The 20,837-nt window shown below is 39.6% G+C and overlaps 1 protein-coding gene across 1 annotated transcript; it reads right to left on the bottom strand.

Moving 5' to 3' along the window:
* Positions 1-2,651: 2,651 nt before the first annotated feature.
* Positions 2,652-18,250, bottom strand: GATD3 (glutamine amidotransferase class 1 domain containing 3). Its single transcript, XM_081951354.1, has 7 exons — positions 17,985-18,250; positions 14,057-14,109; positions 13,140-13,253; positions 9,047-9,166; positions 7,447-7,539; positions 5,771-5,940; positions 2,652-3,535 (listed from the first exon to the last, which is right to left on the bottom strand). Exons 1-7 carry the CDS (start codon positions 18,114-18,116, stop codon positions 3,411-3,413), a joined length of 807 nt encoding a protein of 268 aa, XP_081807480.1. The 5' UTR covers positions 18,117-18,250; the 3' UTR covers positions 2,652-3,410.
* Between the last annotated feature and the right edge of the window lie 2,587 nt (positions 18,251-20,837).

The following is a 20,837-nucleotide window of genomic DNA, read 5'->3' as shown; positions in this document are numbered from 1 at the left end:
AAATAGTTAAACTTGCATAATGGAGATTTGGATGTATGATGAGCTATTCATAATGCTGAAAAGCGCGTGTGAAACATTGATTGGTAAAGAAAAGACAGGAAATCAAAGGGAGCATACAGAACAAGACATAGGAGAAGAGGGGGTAAAAGAGGGCACAAATGAGGTACAGGAGGATAAGGTGGAAAAAATAATTGAAAATAAAATGCAGATAGAAGATTTCACTGGGATTTACAGTCATAAAAGAAAAAGCAGACAAAGGAAGAGATCTCCCCAAAAAAGAAACCACAAAATAGTAAGGAAAGGAGAACAGGGAAAACCCTGGAGAAAGTTACTAGAATAATAAAAGTAAATACTCTGAAGAAAAGATACAATAACCATAAAAATAGGAAAAAAGAAAAAAGTTAGGGGAAAGGGGGAGAAGGAAAAGAATTAAAACTGGAATTTTTGAGAGCCCAAGAGAATATGGTTAAGAGGAATAAAGGGAAAAAGAGTTACATTAGTAGACTAAAGAGAATAGTAGTAAGATTGTTATGTAACTAATTAAGAAAGAAATGATAGTATATTGTTAATTGTAGAAAAAATTGAAAGAAATGCTCTCTATATTTAAATTGAATTAGAGGATGTATGCTGTTTATAGCAAAATATATCAATAGAGAAAATAAGAAATGAAAATTTGGTGTAAGTTTGAAGGGGCAATTGAAGGTACTGTTTATGTATTAAGAAAAAATAACTATAAAGATGAAAAATAATGGAAGAGATTAATTTGGCTGAAAGTGAAAATGAAACTATGATGTAAAAAGGAATGTGTAAATGAGAGGATGTAAAAGAAAAGACCCGGACAACTCTTTGTTCCTATATGTATAATTTGTATTAAAAGATTAAAAAAACTTGAATGGGGAAAAAAATTCTTATACCTGTGTTTGCTATAATTCTTATAAGATTGCATTTGTGAAAGAGATACTACCCAAACCAACATGCCAAAATGCATGTTACTTAGAATAATCAACAGTGACTTAAAATATTAAAATTTCCAAATGTAATCAATTTGTTTGCTCTGTGAATTAAATTATCAATTTTTAAAAATGTGAATGTTATTTAATGGGGACAAGATTCTGTCTGTATTATTTGAAAATCAGGAGTTTTAATTAGGCAAAAATATTTTTGGTGTATCTCTGACACTCTTTATGGAATTGCTGCAAACATCTTTCCCCTGAGAATAATTTGCAAGATCCATATCTATCAGAAAATCTCACACTGCTACAGAAGTGGTATATTTTCCTACCCACATTGAAATAATCACAATGAGATCATGAGAAACTAAGGGGGAAGAAAGGGGAATTCAGGGGGGAAAACCAGTATTATTGCAAAATGTAAACCACAACAGAAAATCAATCTTGAGTTGAGAAGGGTTGTACAATATTGTGGGAAAATAAAGGAATGTCTTAAGTTGTGCAAATTCCATGCAGCTTTGGAAGTACAGAATACAAGTGTTATAACTATTCTTCCACCAAATCTTTCATATTCAGCTGAAACTTGTTTATACCATATTGTTTGGAGTAGATGTACTTCCCCCCCTTCCTAAGAGGGTGAAATTTGGCTGTGTCTTATACACCAAATGTAGCCCTGCCCACCCACCAGCTCCCACCCTTCAGCTGTTTTTGGCCTCGTGTTTTAGACCTGTTCCAGGCTGCAGGGATTGCCACAGGCCATCGCCGCCTCAGTGTCTCGCATTTTTAGCCTCTGTGCCCTGCATTTTCAGTCTCCGAACACTCTGCTTCAGACTTGTTGAAGGCTACGGGGATCACCACAGCACATCGCTGCCGATCACCACCTCCGCGCATTGCGTTTTCGGCGTCTGCACACCCCATTTTTGGCCTCCATGCATCGTGTTTTCAAATGGTTCCAGATGGTGAGGATCACTGTCACCAATTCCCGCTGCCTGGAACTTCCTGAAAACATGCAGCGCAGAAGCCAAAAACAGGGCGTGCAGAGGCCAAAAACGCAATGTGCAGAACCTGAAAAATGCAATGCATGGAGGTGGCGATGTGCTGTGGCAATCCCTGCAGCCTTGAACAGGTCTGAAACAGCATTCAGAGGCTGAAAAGGCGAGGCAGAGAGGCCAAAAATACGAGGCACAAAGGTCAAAAATGCGAGGCACAGAGAAAGCGATGGACTGTGGTGATCTCTGTAGCCTGGAACAGCTGATTGGGGATATTTGGGGAGACCAATCCACCCGCCAATCAGCTGCTCATGCTGAATCAGGCTGCAATAATGTGCTGAAGCTGACCTGGCTGTTCGCTATTTGCTGCAAGGACACTAGCCAGATGAATACAGGTGGATGCTAGTAGGCAGAGGCAGATTTTTTTTATTGTTTTCCTCCTCAAAAACTAAGGTGTGTCATATTCCAGAGCGTCTTATACTCCGAAAAATATGGTACTTCTGAAAATGTTACCAAAAAAATTGCCTGGACTTACCCAGATAGTCAGCTGGAGACAACTCTTATTTGAAAGTGTGCATGTGTGCACATACACACACACATGCGCACACACATACACACGGGTTCATCTAAAACCATCACACACATTCTCTTACATTAGGCAAACAAAAATAGACCAAACAAATATTCTGCAGATTAATAAAAAAGGAAACAATTGGTTTTAACTTCATCCATTTTATTTAATATGTGGTATATCTAATTGAAAAAAGTTTCTCTTCATTGATCTGAACTGTTGCACAGTAACTTGCGGCCTCAATTCTCTTGGTAAATCGGAATGCTTAATAATGTTCATATGGATTCTGTAAGAGGATTTACAATTTATTTGTAAAACATTCCCTATAATTAGGATTGTCTTTGGAGCCATAGCCTCGTTTCTTTAAATGACTACCTATGTGGTGTCTAATTCTTCAGGAATTTGTAATATGCCAGTGCTTATAGAATGTTAAGCAACCAGATATTCACAGTACTAATAATTAGATTTAAATTAGAAAAATGAATGGAATTCTATTCTGTTGTTCTCAAGCCCCAAATTAGGTTCTCTAGAGTTTGTCATACTAGTGATTCAAATCCAATTGTACAACTTTTAACATGCTAAATTATATTTGCAAATTCATGATATAATCATTGGAAACCTTCTGGTAACAGCTGGTAAATAATTTAAATAATTGAGTCATTAATTCCAATTTGTTTAACAATGGGTGATGTTCAGAATATAAAACAATTGCCAGTGACAATGCACTATATGGAGAAGAGTTTGACATAAAAGGATCCTGATTCAGTCAGTGTAGGATGCTCCAGTTCAGAAATTTAAGTCAATCCTCTAAAATACATCTAAAAGTACATTCTGTGCCAACTTTGTCATCAAAGCTGCAACATTCCTAAAAGCTATTGTTTTTGTTATCAACAATCACTCTCATTTGCCTGTCAGCCTTAACACATTTTTTATCATGGCTCCAATACCGTCAAAAATGTGATGAATTTCAGTTTCACACATAAATGCTGGTGTAGTAACTATCTTGTTGGTATTGTCCACATGCGCTTCGTGAAAGGCAGTTAAGGAATTAACAAGTGTGAATAACATTGTAAATTAATTGCCTTCTACTGACAAAAATATCTTCCTATAGATGACAACAGTTGGCCAAATTTATCTTGGTTCAGAAACTGGGTAGAGTTGAAAGTGGTTACAATTTCAATGGAAATGCTAGATATGTAGTTTGAATTGGGAAGAATAAAGAAATATTCTGAAAAAAAGTAGTAGTAAACCATTCTAACAGTATCTCCATAAGAACTGCATATTAGTTACATAACATCAAGCTCAACTTCAGGAACAGGTTTTTCACATTTGGATTGCAAAAATCTAGACACTTAGTAGACAGCAGCAAAGTTGTTGTCTAGTAGTAATATGGTTTTTGCAGCCTGTCTAGTACCTGTATTGGAAGGGTTGATTTGTTTAGCTCCATCTAATCATAGCTAAACATCTAAGTTTTAAACATTTATTAAAAAACCAGCCATGCATTTCACAACTATTTAAAGCAGAGGTTCTCAACCTGTGGGTCGGGACCCCTTTGGGGGTCGAATGACCCTTTCACAGGGGTCGCCTAAGACTATTGGAAAACACATTATTTTCAATGGTCTTAGGAACCGAGATACCAATTTTATGGTTGGGGGTCACCACAACATGAGGAACTGTATTAAAAGGGTCACAGCATTGGGAAGGTTGAGAACCACTGATTTAAAGCATAATAAGGTCTCAACCCTTTATTGCTCCAATGTCCAGTTAAGAGCCTAGTAGCTAACCACAAATTAGAGATAGCCTCCAGCACATCATTTGGCATTATCTAGGGTTAAATTAATAGTAATAGCAATGAGGAAACACACCACTGTTTTGAGGGAATTGAAGGATTTTAACTACTCCAACATCAATTGGAAACAAACTGCAGCGAGGAGAGCTCAAACAGGTGTCAGTAAAGCCAAGTCTTAGAATGAAAACTTGCACTAATGTGGGTGAAGATTCATTCTCCAAGCTTGTGGGTCGGTTTCTGAATGTTTCGTTATCAGGCTAGGTAACACATTCAGCGGAGTTTAGGGGTAAAAAATCTGTAATTAAATGTTCAGAAACCAATCCACAAGCTCAGAGAATGAATCTCATCCTATACCTGAGCTACAGATATTAGCCACTGTGATCTGATCTCAGAACCACTGAATGAAATCCGGAACACCAGGGAACAGCCAGAGGAGAAACGAAAATGAGCCAATGTGGTTCCAATCCCCAAAAAGGAGAAAAAAGTGGATCCAGGAAATTACAGACCAATCAGCTTGACTTCAGTATCTAAGGAAATCCTGGAACAGATAATCAGGGGTGATCCTCAAAGGAACTACATCTACATGGAGGGAAGCATGCAGTCTGGTACCCCAAGGTTCTGTCTTGGTGCTTTTCAACATCTTCATTAATGATCAAAATGAATGGACTGAAGGGTGCTTATCAAATTTGCAGATAACACTAAGCTGTGGGGAATTGTTAACACTTTAGAAGATAGATTCAAGATTCAGAAGGATCTTGAGAGACTTGAGCACTGGGCCCTATCCAACAAGATGCAGTTCAGTGGTGAGAAAAGTAAGGTCCTACACTTAGGCAGGAAGAATCAAATACACACATAATAGGCAGTACATGGTTCCATAGTAGTGCCAGTGGGAGGGTTCTAGGTATTCTGGTGATTGCTTTAAGTATGAGTCAGCAGTGTGCTGCAACTGCCAAAAAGTCAATGCAGGCTAGGTTGCATTAACAGAGAGAGAGCATCAAGATCATGGGAAGGGAACATACTGTTCTACATTGTACTAGTGAGGCTGCACTTGGAATATTTCATCCAGTTATCATCATCATGATACAAAAAAATGCTAAGGCCCTAAAAAGAATATAAAGAAGAGCAACAAAGATGATAAGGGATCTGGAGACTAAATTGTATGATAAAAAGCTAAGGGACCTAGATATGTTTAGCCTAGCGAAGAGAAAGCTTAGGGGGTGAAATAAAAATGTGCAAGAAGCAATGGAGGGAAATTTCTTGACCATGACAATAATTAATCAATGGAATAGCTTGCCTCCCAGAATTGTGAATACTATGGTGGAGGTTTTCAAAAAAAGATTGGACAATTATTTGTCCGGGATGGCATAAGGACTCCTATCTTCGGCAGGGGGTTGGACTAGAAGACTTCCAAGGTCCCTTCCAGCCTATAATTTTGATTCTATAATTCTGCCTCAAGGTAGTCAAACTGAACATGAAAAGGATATTGTTACATCTTTAGCGCAGTGTTTTCCTCCCATGGCTTTAATGGCCCCTGCAGTGCTAGCATGAGGCCACTTCCCACCTTGTTCTTGTTCTTGTCCTACAGTGACTTCAGTGCCAGGTAGAACCCTTGCAGCCAAGACAGGGGAAATACAGCACAACCTAAAAGAGAGCCAATACATAATTTACATGTAGAGTTCAACATAAAATGATTATGTACAGTCAAGATTAATAATGGAAAAAATATATGATATTATAAAATATTATAGGATTAGACATTTAGAGATAGCTTTCAATTGGCTTATCTGGAATAATTTTGATACTTTGGACTGTAGTATTTTAAATAAATTTCAATCATATAGCTGGAATGTGGTCCAAACCTACCTAGTGGAATTAAATTTGGTGGACACATGGCAATTTTGGGATTTAAACCCCGACATTTTTTTTCAACCATCCACATTTTTTATTTGACTACTTTTTAATATCTCAACCATTAGGTCATTGGGTAGACTGCTGTACTATAAATTTTATTTTTTATCTTACCATATTCCGTAACATTATTTCTAGGAAAAATTGTTCTACTGATTCAAGATGGCATTTAAATGCTTCATTTATATTTATATTTTTGCTATTTTTAAAATGTAGACAACAACAGCGAGAGGAGATTGCATGTATATTTTGCTTTTATTTTATTTGCTTCCTCACCCCCCCCCCTTTTTATATCATAAATAAAAAGATTTCGAAAAGAAAAATAACTGCATCTCAGGCTAAAAGAAAGCCTCATAAATTCTTCATAGAAGAGTTTGCTGCATTATACCTAATCAGGATTATGTTTGCACTGAAGAGGGCAGCCATGCAATCTCAGGAAAAGGCACAGCTACTTTAAAGAGCGATCGACAAGTGCTTTTTCTGAATTCCTTTAGTTCTGACATAACTGGTGCCCTTCTAATCTAAAGTACTATTCAGAATCCTTGAAAATTGGCAGCAAACAAGTTTAATGAATTAATTTTAATGAATAGCTTAAACTAGCCTAATAACCGTAGTTTTTGGACTATAAGACGCACTGGAGTATAACACGCACCATGATTTTGAAGAGGTACATTTGCAAAAAAAGGAGGGGGCATGCAGAGCTTTGGGAGGCTTGTAGAGTGCTCCTGGGGGCTGCCCCCCCCCCAAAATGAGCAATAGACGGCCTGTTTTTGGCAAAAAAAAGAGGCATGCAGAGGCTTTGGGAGGCTTGTAGAATGCTGCTGGGGGGGGGGGCAAAAACGAGAAAAAACAGCCTGGTTTTTGCTCATTTTTGCCCTCCCCAGCCCCCAGGAGCACTTTGCAAGCCTCCCAAACCCTCTGCACGTCCATTTTTGCAAAGGGAGCGGGGTCTCAGTAGGCCAAAAATGCTGTATTCAGTGTATAAAACACACCCAGATTTTTACCCTCTTTTCTGGGGGGGAAAAAGTGCGTCTTACACTCCGAAAAATACGGTAGATGACTACCCCATTCCCCCAAACTACTATTGACTGTGACTTGCCAAGTGCCTAACCAATCTGGTTTTGCAGTTCTAGGTTTGTAAGTTCATTTTACCTAAGAGAATCACCACAAGTAAGTCTTTGGCTGAAGGGAGAGCTATGAAGAGCTCTTCGGAAAAGAGTATTTAAATAGGTGACATACCCAATGGGCTTCCCTGATTTGTGGAAGTCTTTCAGCACACGCTCAACGTCTTTGTTAACTTTACAATCTTTCCCATCCACAGAAAAGGTAGATCTGCCACAACAAAAGAAACCCGTACAATGCATTACAGTTCTAAGATACACATTCATACTCAGTAAGATATGAACAGTTGAAACAATCATATATTTGTTGTCATACATAGATGCAAATAATGTTCCTTTAATGTGGAAATGCTTTTTCCAACAAAAATGTCAGGAGTAGCAAACTCAGTCTTTCCACTTCTTCTTTGGAAAAAAAAAGAAGTTGAGAGACAAGGGTTTATCAATACATTATATATTTATGTTTCTCCTTTCTATCCTATAATTCCAGGATTCTCCTGTTTCCAAGAATTCAGGAAAGGGAACATTAATTATCCCTTGCTTTTATCTTAAAAAGTGGTACTTTGAGATTCTTCCCTTTGTTCTGCTATCTCTGAGATTTTAAACAAGCTTCCACAAGAACCAACAGAAAATTTTTGTTTCTGTAATTGCCTTGCCAGGGACAGGATTTGTAACCAATTGGGAACAAAGAGTTTCCCAGAAATGCTCCAAATAAGAAATGACACAATTGTCAACATCTTATTGGTGTATATGTTGTTGGATGTATGTCAAAGAGAGGAGAAAAGAGAAAGTAACTAAATAAACGGTGATGTGAATGAATGGAGATAAATAAAATCAAGGAGATTATTCTGGTCTAAGCCATCTTACAGCTAACTTAAACTGAACAAAAGTTGCAATATGTGTGTTTCAAAGGCAAGCATAATAACAGTCATAAAGCTGTTTTAATGAATTGCATTGGTTGGGCTTTGTTCAGGCTTGCACAGAAACAATCCCCCCCCCCCCCCCCGCAAAAGGCATACCTCCTCTGCTGTGGTTATGCTTCCAAATCCTTCAGACTGCTCTTCTAAGTAATTTTAAATGCATATACAGAGCTAGTCCACACTAATATTTCCCAGGTTTTGTCCTATAAAGCATTTTTCATATGCCACAGCAAAGCCTCTACTCAAGATTTCAGTAAAGACTAATACTTCCATGCAAAGGAAAAAGTTAAATTCTGAAATACTTGATAGATAATTGAATAAATAAGAAATAAGCACAAAACACAAATTAAACAATTAGTTCTTTCTTATATGAGAAACTAACTTTGGCTTCAATGTGGAAGCTATCCTGAAAAACAAATATTTTCCTCTCATGCAATACAATATGAACTGTGGCACATTTTAAGAGGTTGAAGGTTGTCAACAAAATTGAAATATAGATTTTCAACACGTTTGATACATTAGTTATAAGAAATTATATTGCATTAATTACTGCAGTTAATATTGCAAACTTTCCTGAAGTAATCACAGTATATTCTCACTCCAACACTAAGACATATATAGAAAGGAGAGCAACTTTTAATTCTGTTGTTCATGATTTGAGAAAGGATATTTAAAAGTACATTTTACTAATTTCAATTCAGGGTTGCACTCAGAGTTTACACTGCCTGCTATGTCATTCAATCACATCTGATTAGAAAAGTAATAGTAACATTGTGGCAACTTACAGAATTAAATACTCACAGATTTTTAGCAGCTCCAAAGCCTCCAGGAAATACTACCGCATCATAGTCTCTTGCAGTAAGTCTAGCCAAGTCGTTAATTTTCCCACGAGCGATTCTTGCTGATTCTGTTAAGACGTTTCTTAGGAGAATATAAATATACATGCTTTTTGGGCATCAAATATTAGAGTACTGCTTATCAATAGAGTTTAAAAAAAGAACAGAGTGCCTAATTCCTTCACGTAACAAAAAACTTAAATTATGCTGAAGGAGGAAATGAATGGAATTTTAAGGTAATCACTACATTAAGAAGTCTCAACCCCTTCTTCTTAAACAACTTGATAGTACTGAAGAAGCTTCTTGAATAATAAGTGAAATGTCTTCAGGGGGAAAAAAACAAAGTCCAGTTGCCTTTCGAAAAAGCACATTTAGACAATTTGTTTGTAATTGCAGTTACCAAACCTATTTCATAAGCTGCGGTTAACATTCTAATGGTTTGATTCCAGAATTGTGATCGGAATAAGGGGAAAAAACCTCTGCCTCAAGAGAAAATGTTTCCAGTTACCTCATGGAATATTTTAAACTTTTAAGCTTTTGAAATCTGGTGTTGAAAGAGAGTGTTAAGAATACCATGGACAGCAGAGATGGGTTTCAGCTGGTCCTGTCCGGTACACGCTTGAAAGAATTTAGCGTGCCTTCCCATACTGGGGCTTCCGGAGGGGCCATACCGGAACGGTCTCCCCCACCCCGGCATGCAGAGGGAGCTCCAAGCTTTTTTGCCTTCAGGCAGAGCTGATTCTGCGCTTTCTAAGTTTTCCTGGGCAGCCAAAGGAAAAGCTCCGGGGAGATATTGGATATTTTAAATTCATTAATTGGCTTACTAAATTGAAAAGATTGAGGCGGCTGTAGAGGGGGCTGTCTAACATAGCCACCCCACGAGGGGCTGGATCGCCGGTCCAGCACTACGATCTAACTCTGCTAAGTGTAGCAAAATAGGAGTGGCTGGCATCTGGGAGGGATCAACAAGTACCATTTGGCTTGCGCGGAACCTAGTCTGTTCTACTGGAAAGTCACCGCTCGGCTTTTAGTGCAGATTACAGCAGTTGGGGAGCGAGACAGCCAGCCGCTGCTACATGAGTCGAGCCGGCCACTGAGGCAGATTTTCAGCGCTTATCTCTGTTCCGATCGACACTTGAATCAGCTGTAGCTGCATGATAGATCCGACTGGCTGGTTTGGCATAATTTACAACGTCTACCCCCCCTGGCATACACTTTTTACTGGCTTTTAGAGGGATAGTGTATAAATTGTATGATATTTTAAATTTTATATTGTTTATTTATTAGCTGTACAGTTTTGGTCTATTTTATCCTCCTCCTATGCATACATGTATTTTATTTGGTGTTTTTTAATACGGACTGTACACCGCCCCGAGTCCCTTTCGGGAGAGGGGGCGGTATATAAGTGCTAATAATAAATAAAATAAATAAATAGGGTAATTACTGGCTGCACCGTGAGGCGATTGACTTTGTATCAATATCTCCCTGGGGCTTTTCCTTCGGCTGGCAGAAGGAGAGCGAAGCCGCTTCAGCCACTCTCTTCCAGAAGCCCTGCTGGGACCGAAAAGGCGCCCTTTTGGCCAGGAAGAGATCAGCTGTGGATGTGGAACCATGCATAAGCTGAGCAGAAGGAATGGCCCTTCCCCACTCCAGACTAACTTGTGTAAGGCAAGACAGGCAGGCGGGCGCATGACTCTGCCCGGGAAAACGTAGAATGTGCAGAACCAGTTCTGGCTGAAGGCGAGAAGGCTTGAAGTTCCTGCCGTGCGCCTGCCAGCCAAAACCTCCCAGGAGGCTTCTGCTGGCGGGCGAGGGAGGGGGGCGATCGGAACAGAGATAAGCACAGAAAAATGGCCTCAATGCAGCAGCTGGCTGGCTTGCTCCCTAATGGCTGTAATCTGCACTAAAAGCTGAGCGGTCACTTTCTGGTAGAACAGACTAGGTTCCGCGTGCTCCCAGATGCCAGCCGCTCCTCACCTATCTAGTTTGCTACACTTAGCAGAGCTAGCCTAGATTGTAACACCGGATCAGTAATCCGGCCCCTTGTGGGGTGGCTAATGTTAGACAGCCCCCTCTACAGCCGCCTCAATCCTTTCAATTTAGTAAGCCAATCAATAAATTTAAAATATCCAATATCTCCCTGGGCTTTTCCTTCGGTTGTCCAGGAAAATGTAGAAGGTGCAAATCAGCTTTGCTTGAAGGCAAAAAAGCTTAGAGCTCCCGGAAGGCTTCTGCTGGCGGACGAGCAGGGGGGGGGGGCTCCGAGCCTTATCGCCTTCAGGCAGAGCTGATTCTGCACCTTCTACATTTTCCTAGGCAGTCACGGGCCCGCCCGCCTGCCTGTCTTGCCTTACACAAGTTGGTCTGGAGTGGGGAAGGGCCGTTTCTTCTGCTCAGTTTACGCATGATTCCATATCCTCAGCTGATCTCTTCCTGGCCAAAAGGGCGCCTTTTCAGTCCCAGCGTGGCTTCTGGAAGAGAGTGGCCGAAGTGGCTTCGTTCTCCTCTGCCAGCCGAATGAAAAGTCCCAGGGAGATATTGATACAAAGTCAATCGCCTCACGGCGCAGCCAGTAATTACCCTGTCAAGTGGCTACAGCTGATTCAACTGCCGATCAGAACAGAGATAAGCACAGAATATCAGCCTCAATGGGCGGCTGGCTGGCTCGCTCCCCAACGGCTGTAATCTGCGCTAAAAGCGGAGTGGTGACTTTCCGGTAGAACGGACTAGGTTCCGCGTGGGCCAAATGGTACTTGTTGATCGCTCCCAGATGCCAGCCGCTCCTCACCTATCTATTTTGCTACATTTAGCAGAGATCGCAGCGCTGAACTGGCGATCCAGCCCCTCGTGGGGTGGCTATGTTAGACAGCCCCCTCTACAGCAGCCTCAATCCTTTCAATTTAATAAGCCAATCAATTAATTTAAAATATCCAATACCTCCCTGGAGTTTTTCCTTTGGCTGGCAGGAGGAAGAGAGTGAAGCCGCTTCGGCCACTCTCTTCCAGAAGCCCCGCTGGGACCGAAAACGTGCCCTTTTGGCCAGGAAGAGATCAGCTGCAGATGTGGAACCGTGCGTAAGCTGAGCAGAAGGAACAGCCCTTTCCCAAACCCGGTCAGCACTACTCCTGCCTCCCTGGTGTCTGAGCTGCAGCAAGTGAAGTGCCACGGGCAGCAGGGAAAACGAAGCTTCTTTGCCAGGGTCCCAGCTGGCAAAACATAAATTATCGCCAACTGGAAGGTATATGTGTGTGTGTGAGAGAGAGGGGGGAGAGAGCGAGAAAGAAAGAGTAAGAGTTTAAAAAAGGAAGGAAGAGAGAGAGAGAGAGAGAAACAAAAAGAGACAAAAAGAAAAAGAAAGCCAAAAAGGAAAGAGAAAGAAATTTGGAGAAAGAGACTCAAGAAGGAAGGAAGAAAAAGAAAGGAAGGAAGGAAAGAAAGGAAGGAAGAGAGAGAGAGAGAGAGAGAGAGAGAGAGAGAGAGAGAGAAAGAAAGAAAGAAAGAAAGAAAGAAAGAAAGAAAGAAAGAAAGAAAGAAAGAAAGAAAAGAGAACTTATGATCACAATCGAGCCCAAAATTTTGGTTGCTAAGCAAGAGCGTTATTAAATGAGTTTCTCCACATTTTATAAGTTGGTCACTCCCACACGGTCACATGACCACCAAGCCACACCCATAAAATAGGCCACACCTACAGAATAGGTTCTAAAAAAATTTGAAACCCACCACTGATGGACAGTCAAGAAAACAACAAATAGATTATTGAACAAATCAACCAGAGTTCTCACTCAAGGTACAAATGATCAAGTTCAAATTAACCTACTTCAGACACATGAGAAGACCCAGCTCTCTGGAGAAGTCTCTGGTGCTGGAAAAGGTATAAGAGATAAGGACAACCAGCAGCACGATTGATAGACTGTTACACTGGTGATGGGACACCATTAGGGGAGCAGAAGAACTAGGTTAGGTATATATCATCATGAAGAAAATCTATGTGGTCCCTAAAAGTCATCAACAACTTAATGTCACATCATTAATCAAGCATATATTTTAGTAATTCTTACCTCGATTCCCTGTCAGCTGGCTGCCCTTTGCTGTGATCAACAACATGCATCTGAGAAATATTTGGGGCATACATGTCAACATTGGCTCCTCCTCGGCTCAAATGAACCATTATCCTACATATAAATGTAATATTTATAAATTATTATAAATAATATTATAAAGTATTATTATAAATTATAAATAAATTATTATGATTTGTCACATACTCAGCCAGATGTTTAGACTGGATTTGTTACTATTACTATAATTCATCAGAGTCAGCCAGGAATTTAGACTGGTTTTGGCATTTTTATCACCTATCAAGTCCTTCCCAAGGGCCTGGGATAGGCAGATATTGATCTTTGATGGCGTCAAAGGTATCATCGCAGGATGCAAGCTCTTCCAAGCAAAGCTGCCTTTTGCAATTTACTGATTTTGTCAATGTGGATGGTGTTCAAATGGTGCTCCAACTCACATGTGTAACTCTATATTCCAGCTCAGTTTGCCCTCCTCCTACACCAAGGTGCCTATTAATATTGGTACTATCTTTGCTCTCTTTTTTCAGTGTTTCTACTCTCCAGTTCTTTCTCTTCTATTCTTTTGTCTCCAGGTATTGCCATATCCACTGTCCAGACTTTTTCAGAATTTATTATCATCAAAATATAATAAAAATATAATATATTATAATAAAATATAATAAATACTCAATTAAATGGAAGTTTAATTTAAAATGAAATGTTATTTTATTTATTAGATTTATATTCTGCCCCTCTCATCTAGAGTCTACTAAATATTGATAGAAGGGAGGATGACATTCCAAAATATTCTAATGGAAAGTCACTTAATGCTGAAATGCTGTCTAGATAACTAGATTATCTATCAATCAGCTTTACTTATGGAAATGGAGGTCGTCCTACACTGTTAAAAATACACTTACGCAGAGGCTTCGTGGATTTCAGTGCCATCATAAACACCGCAACCAGAAAGAACCTGTAATAAGAAATAAAGATAAAATAAGATAGCCTTTTCTAGATACCTCCTAATCTTGCTAAATTTATTGAACTTCAGATATGATAGAAATAGTAGCCTGACACAGCTTGAAGACCACAAAAGTTGATGAACCAACTTAAAAGAGGGAGCAAATGTATCGGGAGATAAAATAATACACCCAGTTTTATAGATTTTTTGCTTATACAAGTAATGTAGATTGTTTTATTATACAAAGTACCATATTTTTCGCACTATGACGCACCTGACCATAAGACACTCTCTCATTTTGGCCTCCACACACCCCATTTTTCAGCCTGGACACCCTGTTTTCAGTCTCCGTGCACCCCGTTTTCGGCCTCCATGTGCCCCGTTTTTGGCCTCTGTGCGTCCTGTTTTTGGTCTCTGTGTTTCCCATTTTTGGAGGCCAAAAATGGGACATAACAGAGGCCGAAATTGAGGCGCATGGAGGCCAAAAACAGAACGCACAGAGGCCAAAAAAGGCCGAAGAGTGGGGGCTGGCAGGTGGGCGGGGATTCAGCAATATTCCCTCTATAATACCCACAGACATTTCCACTCACTTCTGAGAGACAAAACAGTGTGTCTTATGAAGCGAAAAATACGGTATATGTGAAATATGGGATTGTGGCAGCTTCAAGGGCCTGGTTGAAGGAAAGTGGTGTGGTGTATGACAAAATCATAGGTTTATTTTTACAGAAGGAAAATAACTCAGCACAAGATCAAGAGGTCATAGGTAGAAAAGGGGAAATGCTGGAATGCACTTGTAAAGTGACATGTGCATTCAGACTATACATACAGATTATAAAAACATTTTAAAAAGCAAATAAAGGGTGGTTTTATATTTCTGCTACTGGAGAGAACATCACTTGGTTAACATGGAGCAGAAGGACAACACATCCTGTCAAGTCCAGAGATTCCAATCCTGAGACAAGGAGGAAGACCAGAAGGAGAAACCTAGAAGAGCTTGTGAGAGGAGACTGTATTGTGTGTATGGAGATTCATGTGCAGGACAGTAAAGCTTTATGAGTTAAAGGCTTTGTTGGGGAGCAAGACTGCATGGAGAAAACTCACAAGACATTTCTGTATCAATAGTTGAAATAAGGAAGGAGAGAAGAAGCTGTTACAAATTATAAGCAGAAAGCAAGTCTTGAGAGAAAGGAAGCACAATCTCCTACATTGTCTTTTTATACTGTTCCGTATGTGCACAGAAACACATAGTGGTTTGTAAATAATATTTCCACTTATTTATAATACTGGATCACCGTATTTTATTCATATAGGAATCATAGCATCCACAATAAAATCCCTCATTTGTTCAAGTACTGGCTGTGTGTGTTATACCAGCTAATATCCTGACTTATCCTCTCACAGGGACAACTTATTCTTAGGAGGTCACATTTCAAATCTGCTGTTAACTTAAGAACATTCCCATTAAATGAAGTAGCATTCATTGATCCTCAAATACTGCTGTAACATTGCAGTTTTGTATGGAAAGTCCTAATGATTTTAATAATTTCTCCATTTCAAGTGGGAATTTTCCTAGGAAAAAAATTGTTAAGATACCCAGAAGTAGTTTATATACCACAGAGAAGAAATGAATGAAGCAGTAGGAAATATTTGATTTCCTTTACTTCATTAATTTGTTATCAGACAACTATATTATTATATCTTAAATATTTCTGGCATCTACATTCTGATATCTTAAGTCTTATGATAAAGTATGAGTCCCTAAAATTATGGAAACCGAACAATTAAATGAAACAGCATTCAAAAACAGGGCTTGATTGTTTATTGGGGAAATATTAGGGGGGATTAAACATTGGTAAACCTATTGTAAGTTTATCTACAATTTTTGCTAAAAGGTAAGGCAGAAATTGTGCCATAAATCTTCCACAATAACAGTGGAGGTTTGGAAGCACAATGAAAGCTCTAGGCCAGGGGTGTCAAACTGGTGGCTCATCGGCCGGATGTGTCATGCATAGGCCATGTCCACCCCAGCTCCGTGAAGGGAAAAAACATCGCCAAATGTCAGGTGACGGCAACGTGACACTGCAAGTTTGACACCCATGCCCTAGTCTAGACTCTTCTAATGTACATGGATGGTCCCAGGACGCTTAGACCTGTTCTCTTATAAAGAACTGGAGATACAGTTACAATTTAGTAAGGAGTTCAATCAATAATAATGGCTTACTTCTGAACTGATTTATACTGCACATACTCCTTTATGTAACACTGTATATGTCTATATACATATAATGCATCAATAGAGAACAATTAGCTGCTTTTCAAGTTTGTGACATCTTGGCCACCCCAGTGCAAGTAATCTGGAACAATACAAACAAGAGATAGCTTAAAATTCTAATACATTAACAGAGCACAATGTTTTGAAGATTAAAATTTAACTCCATTAAATATCAATCTTGAAGATGCCAAAGAAACTGACTGTACAGGCAGAGAAATTGGAGCAAAAATGCCTTACTATGCCTCCCTAGCCCACAAGAGCTCTCCAGATGCTGTAAATCAGCTATAATTTGAAATATAATAGGCCATTTGATTAATCACACTGAATTCTGTTGCACTTAATTTTTAATCCAGACAAATTTTAATCCAAATTCAGTTTTGTTCCTCCACTCACTTCATTTGTCTTTCTGTAATCCTAGATGCTGCACAAAGTTGAGAGATAATCTTTAAAAAGCTGTGCACTTCGTCATTACAATGCTGATCTACAATTGGAGGTTTAGGTTTCAACCATTAACTTCAATAGGTAATTATGAGCAAGTCACTAACATACCAAATAGACACTTCATTTGGTGCTTTAAAAGGCAAATGTGTTTAGATATATCCTTATACATAAATTACACTCAGAAGCAACTTAGAATTACCACGGGGTCAACTCACTTTAGGGCAGTGCTTCTCAATTATTTTCTGTCATGCCCCCCGCGCAACTGTAAATAGTATCATTTGTCTATAAAATTGTTATAAGCACACCTCTGCATAACACTGTATCCTTATTAACGTATAAGAGAATAAAAAAAGAAAGAAATGTGGATCAATTTACAACAAAGAATAGCTTTATTAACTGTAGCAGAAAAGATTTAAAGGAGCACAGGATTTAAAGAACACAATATTAAAAAAAACTTTAACCTGCAAAACAAAAATATATAAAATAATTTGAGCTGAGCCCCCCCTTACGGAGCCTCGAGCCCCCCCTGGGGGGCCCGCCCCACTATTTGAGAAACACTGCTTTAGGGTGATAACAGGGACACACACACTGATCTCAGTTGTCACTTTACTAGTTACTTCTGAGTGTAATTTATGTGTAAGGTTATATTTAAACTCGTTTGTCTTAAAACACCTATATGAAGTGTCCATTTGGTATGTTATGTTAAAAAATAGTGAATTGCTATATATATATAGTTTGACATTGCCTTGTGAGAAGTCCTGCGACTTCGACTAATCCTAGGATTTCTTAATTCCTGACTCCCCAATGGCCGAGTCAAGCCAAGGTCGGCCAGATACAGTCACGTAACATACCTGTGTGGAATTTCAGTTGTTGATAATTTTTGGCAACACACACACACACACACACACACACACAAACACACGACTCTCCAATTGCGGCAGACTCTCAGTCTTGGGGGAAAAAATGATCCAAAGCTGCGGTGTTCGGGTTTGCCGTCGGACTGAAGCCTCCTTTGGTGGCGTCCGAGAAAAGCGGCTGCCGAAGGAGCGCAGGCTGAGTCCCGCGCCTCAGAGCCTTCTAAAAAGGAACCCCTCCCGGCTACGCTTCCTCCTCCTCGTCGTCCCTCCTCCAGGCAGCCATGGGGCTGCCGCCTTTGCCGCGGAGGCGAACTCACCACAGCCACTTTAGCCCTATGGCGGTGCGCCGAGGAATGAAAGGGCGAGCTGGAAGCTGTGACTCCCTTGGAGAGCAACAGCACCGAGGACAGGAGAGGCGAACGGGCGTTCGCGAATTTAGTAGCCCACATCTTGAGCCCCAGAAAAAACGAACCGAAGAGGAACTTGAAGGCTTCGCTGCCACCGAATCCTTGCAAGTGACTTTTCCAAAGGCTGAGTTTCAGAAGAGGACGCCGGCAGCGTCACCTAGAGGCCGGAGGATTTATTTCATGTCACTGCCTTACCGCTTTAGGTCGTTGCCTAAAGTGGAGTAGCGTTGATGTTTGGCGCTGTCCAAGCTCAGCAAAATGCAACGTAGCGCTGTCAGACCAGCTCCACACAAAATTCTTCGGTAATGCCGTTTGGGAGGCGGGGAAGGGAAGCAACACGTTCAGGTACCCATTCTATACAAACCTATACGGACCATTCTTGGTGGAATTGCCGATCCCTGCAGCTTTGACTCCGCCCCTTTGAAGAACTTTAATCCAGGAATGCAGCTCTTCTGGGGATGCCTATACCGGTTTTTCACGGGTGTAGGTATGCTGGTTTTGTTGTATTCGGGTCTTTTCCCGTGTAAGATTGAGATTGTCTTTGCAACGTTTCGGCAAGATCTCACCTGCCATCGATGGCAGGTGAGATCTTGACGAAACGTTGCAAAGACAATCTCAATCTTACACGGGAAAAGACCCGAATACTAAATCATGTACTTACGTTCAACTATACCTCATTTTAAAATAAACCCTGGTTAGCTATTTTGTATAAATGTAATCAAGTATGCATTTTGTGAAGCACTTTACCCTTGTATGAAGCCCTCCACCCAGAGAATGAAATATTTTGGGGGATATGAAGAGACAAAATATTATATTTCCCCAAAGGAGAAATGGAGAAACATGCTCTTAAAGGCAGAAAGCACCTCGTCTTCCTGCATAAATAGCCTCCAGCAGATGCCTGAAGTATTTAGAGACGGATATTTTGTCCCTATTAAGAAAGACTGAGCCAATCTATTCACAAACAAAACACTTTCAGGTCCAGGTGATGGGATTAAGGAGGACAGGACAGGGCTTTTAGGACATAGTAGGATTAATCCACCACCATTAGAATAGCAAAAAGAACAAGGTTCACTACACAACCCTCTGCAGCATCCCAGAACCCTATAAAAATCCATGTACTCATCAAAACAAATTTGTCAGCTGTCCCAGAATTACATGCTGTTGTTGGTTCTGATCAATAAACAGAATCCTTCTTTCCAATCAGCCTCCATTTTTTTCCCCAGCGTCTTTCTCCCGGCTTGGAACTGGAGTAGATTTATCTTCAGACACGCTCTAATTGCTGTTTCTAATTTTAATTTTTTCACTGCCTTTATTATATTTTATAAATAAGGCAGTAAACACAACTAATACTCCTTCGTCTTTTCCCCACAATACTCCTGGGAGGTCGGTTGGACTGAGTGAGAGTGACCAAAGTCATGCAGCCAGCTTTCATGCCTAAAACAGCTCTAGAATTTACAATCTCCAGATCTCCGATCTATTATCTTAACTACACCAGCTTTTGATATTTGTCATCTCTTTCCAGCAAAGTAAGCCATATTGTCCCACTAGGTTAAGGAACTGAAATACTATTTTTTTTTGGGGGGGGGGGGTTTCAAGTGATGTTAGAAAACTAATTTCTTTTATTTGAACAATCTAATTTTTTACAGAATCAAAGAGTCTCCACCTTACTTTGATGCTTTATAGTGACATCTGTATCTTTCCACCACATTGCAGTAATTTCACTATTACTTAATACAGTACTAAAAACAAGGTAAGGTAGTTGAGAGAAATAATTATTCTGCTGAATCAGAATGACATGGCCATCTAAAACAAAAAAAAGTCTCAAAAAGAAATCAAATAGTTGTTTTTAGTGATTAGAATTATATTTTTATTCCCATGGATACACATATTTTCTTATCCAGAAAAATAACATAGTATTGTGAGATGGGAAATGCTGTTTGTTATTCCACCTCATGAAGCAAGTGAAATAACTTTTTGATGAGGGCTGATTGGCCACATCTCCCAATTTATTACTTTCAAATATTATTCAAATAAATATATTCTATATTGAATGGTATTTTCTGTTATATTTTAATAGTAGTAGCAAACTACTTTTTTGAACAAAACAGGACTCTAGGAAACAATCCCAGGGTAACAGATACAAATAACTTCATTTATTCTAGCCTCTAGTTCTACAGCATTTTTACTGTTAAACCAATAAAATTTCTTCATAATTTCTATTCAGGCTATTATCAGAAACAAAAATTCCAAACTTTTGGCTACCAGAGATGCACTATTACATACTGTATTAACAACAGTGATTTCACAGTATATGGAATCCAAACACTTCCTGTGAAACTTGAACAGGTTTTCAATTATTTCAAATAACAGCTTTTGGTGAGCCCCCATGGTGAATAGAAGAGGTCACGTTGCAACTGAGAGTAATGCTCAAATGCAAGGTTTGGGCTTCCAAAATCTCTTTGGAGTAAGAGAGATCACAAGATTGCCATATGTAGTATGGACAGCTGGGGTTTTTTGGGTTTTTTTTGTGAGCAGATGGCAGGAATTGCGTTTTTTGCAGTCAGCTTACAATTGGCTGGGAGCCGCATGATTCCATCATGCTTATAGCTGCTAATTCATCTATGCAAACTCTTTAAGTTTGACCCAGGTTCATCTCTTAATCACATTTATTTTTGTTGTTGTTTAAAGATTGAGAACATTCAGACTGGCAAGTTTTATTGAAATCATTGGGTCAGTTTTTCCACAATCCTTTTTAAAACAGCT

This window comes from Natrix helvetica (assembly GCF_964273705.1).
Source record: "Natrix helvetica genome assembly, chromosome: 4".
In the NCBI taxonomy this organism is placed as follows: domain Eukaryota; kingdom Metazoa; phylum Chordata; class Lepidosauria; order Squamata; family Natricidae; genus Natrix; species Natrix helvetica.
The sequence above is the reverse complement of the archived record's forward strand: the minus strand, read 5'-3'. Positions and strand labels throughout refer to the sequence as shown.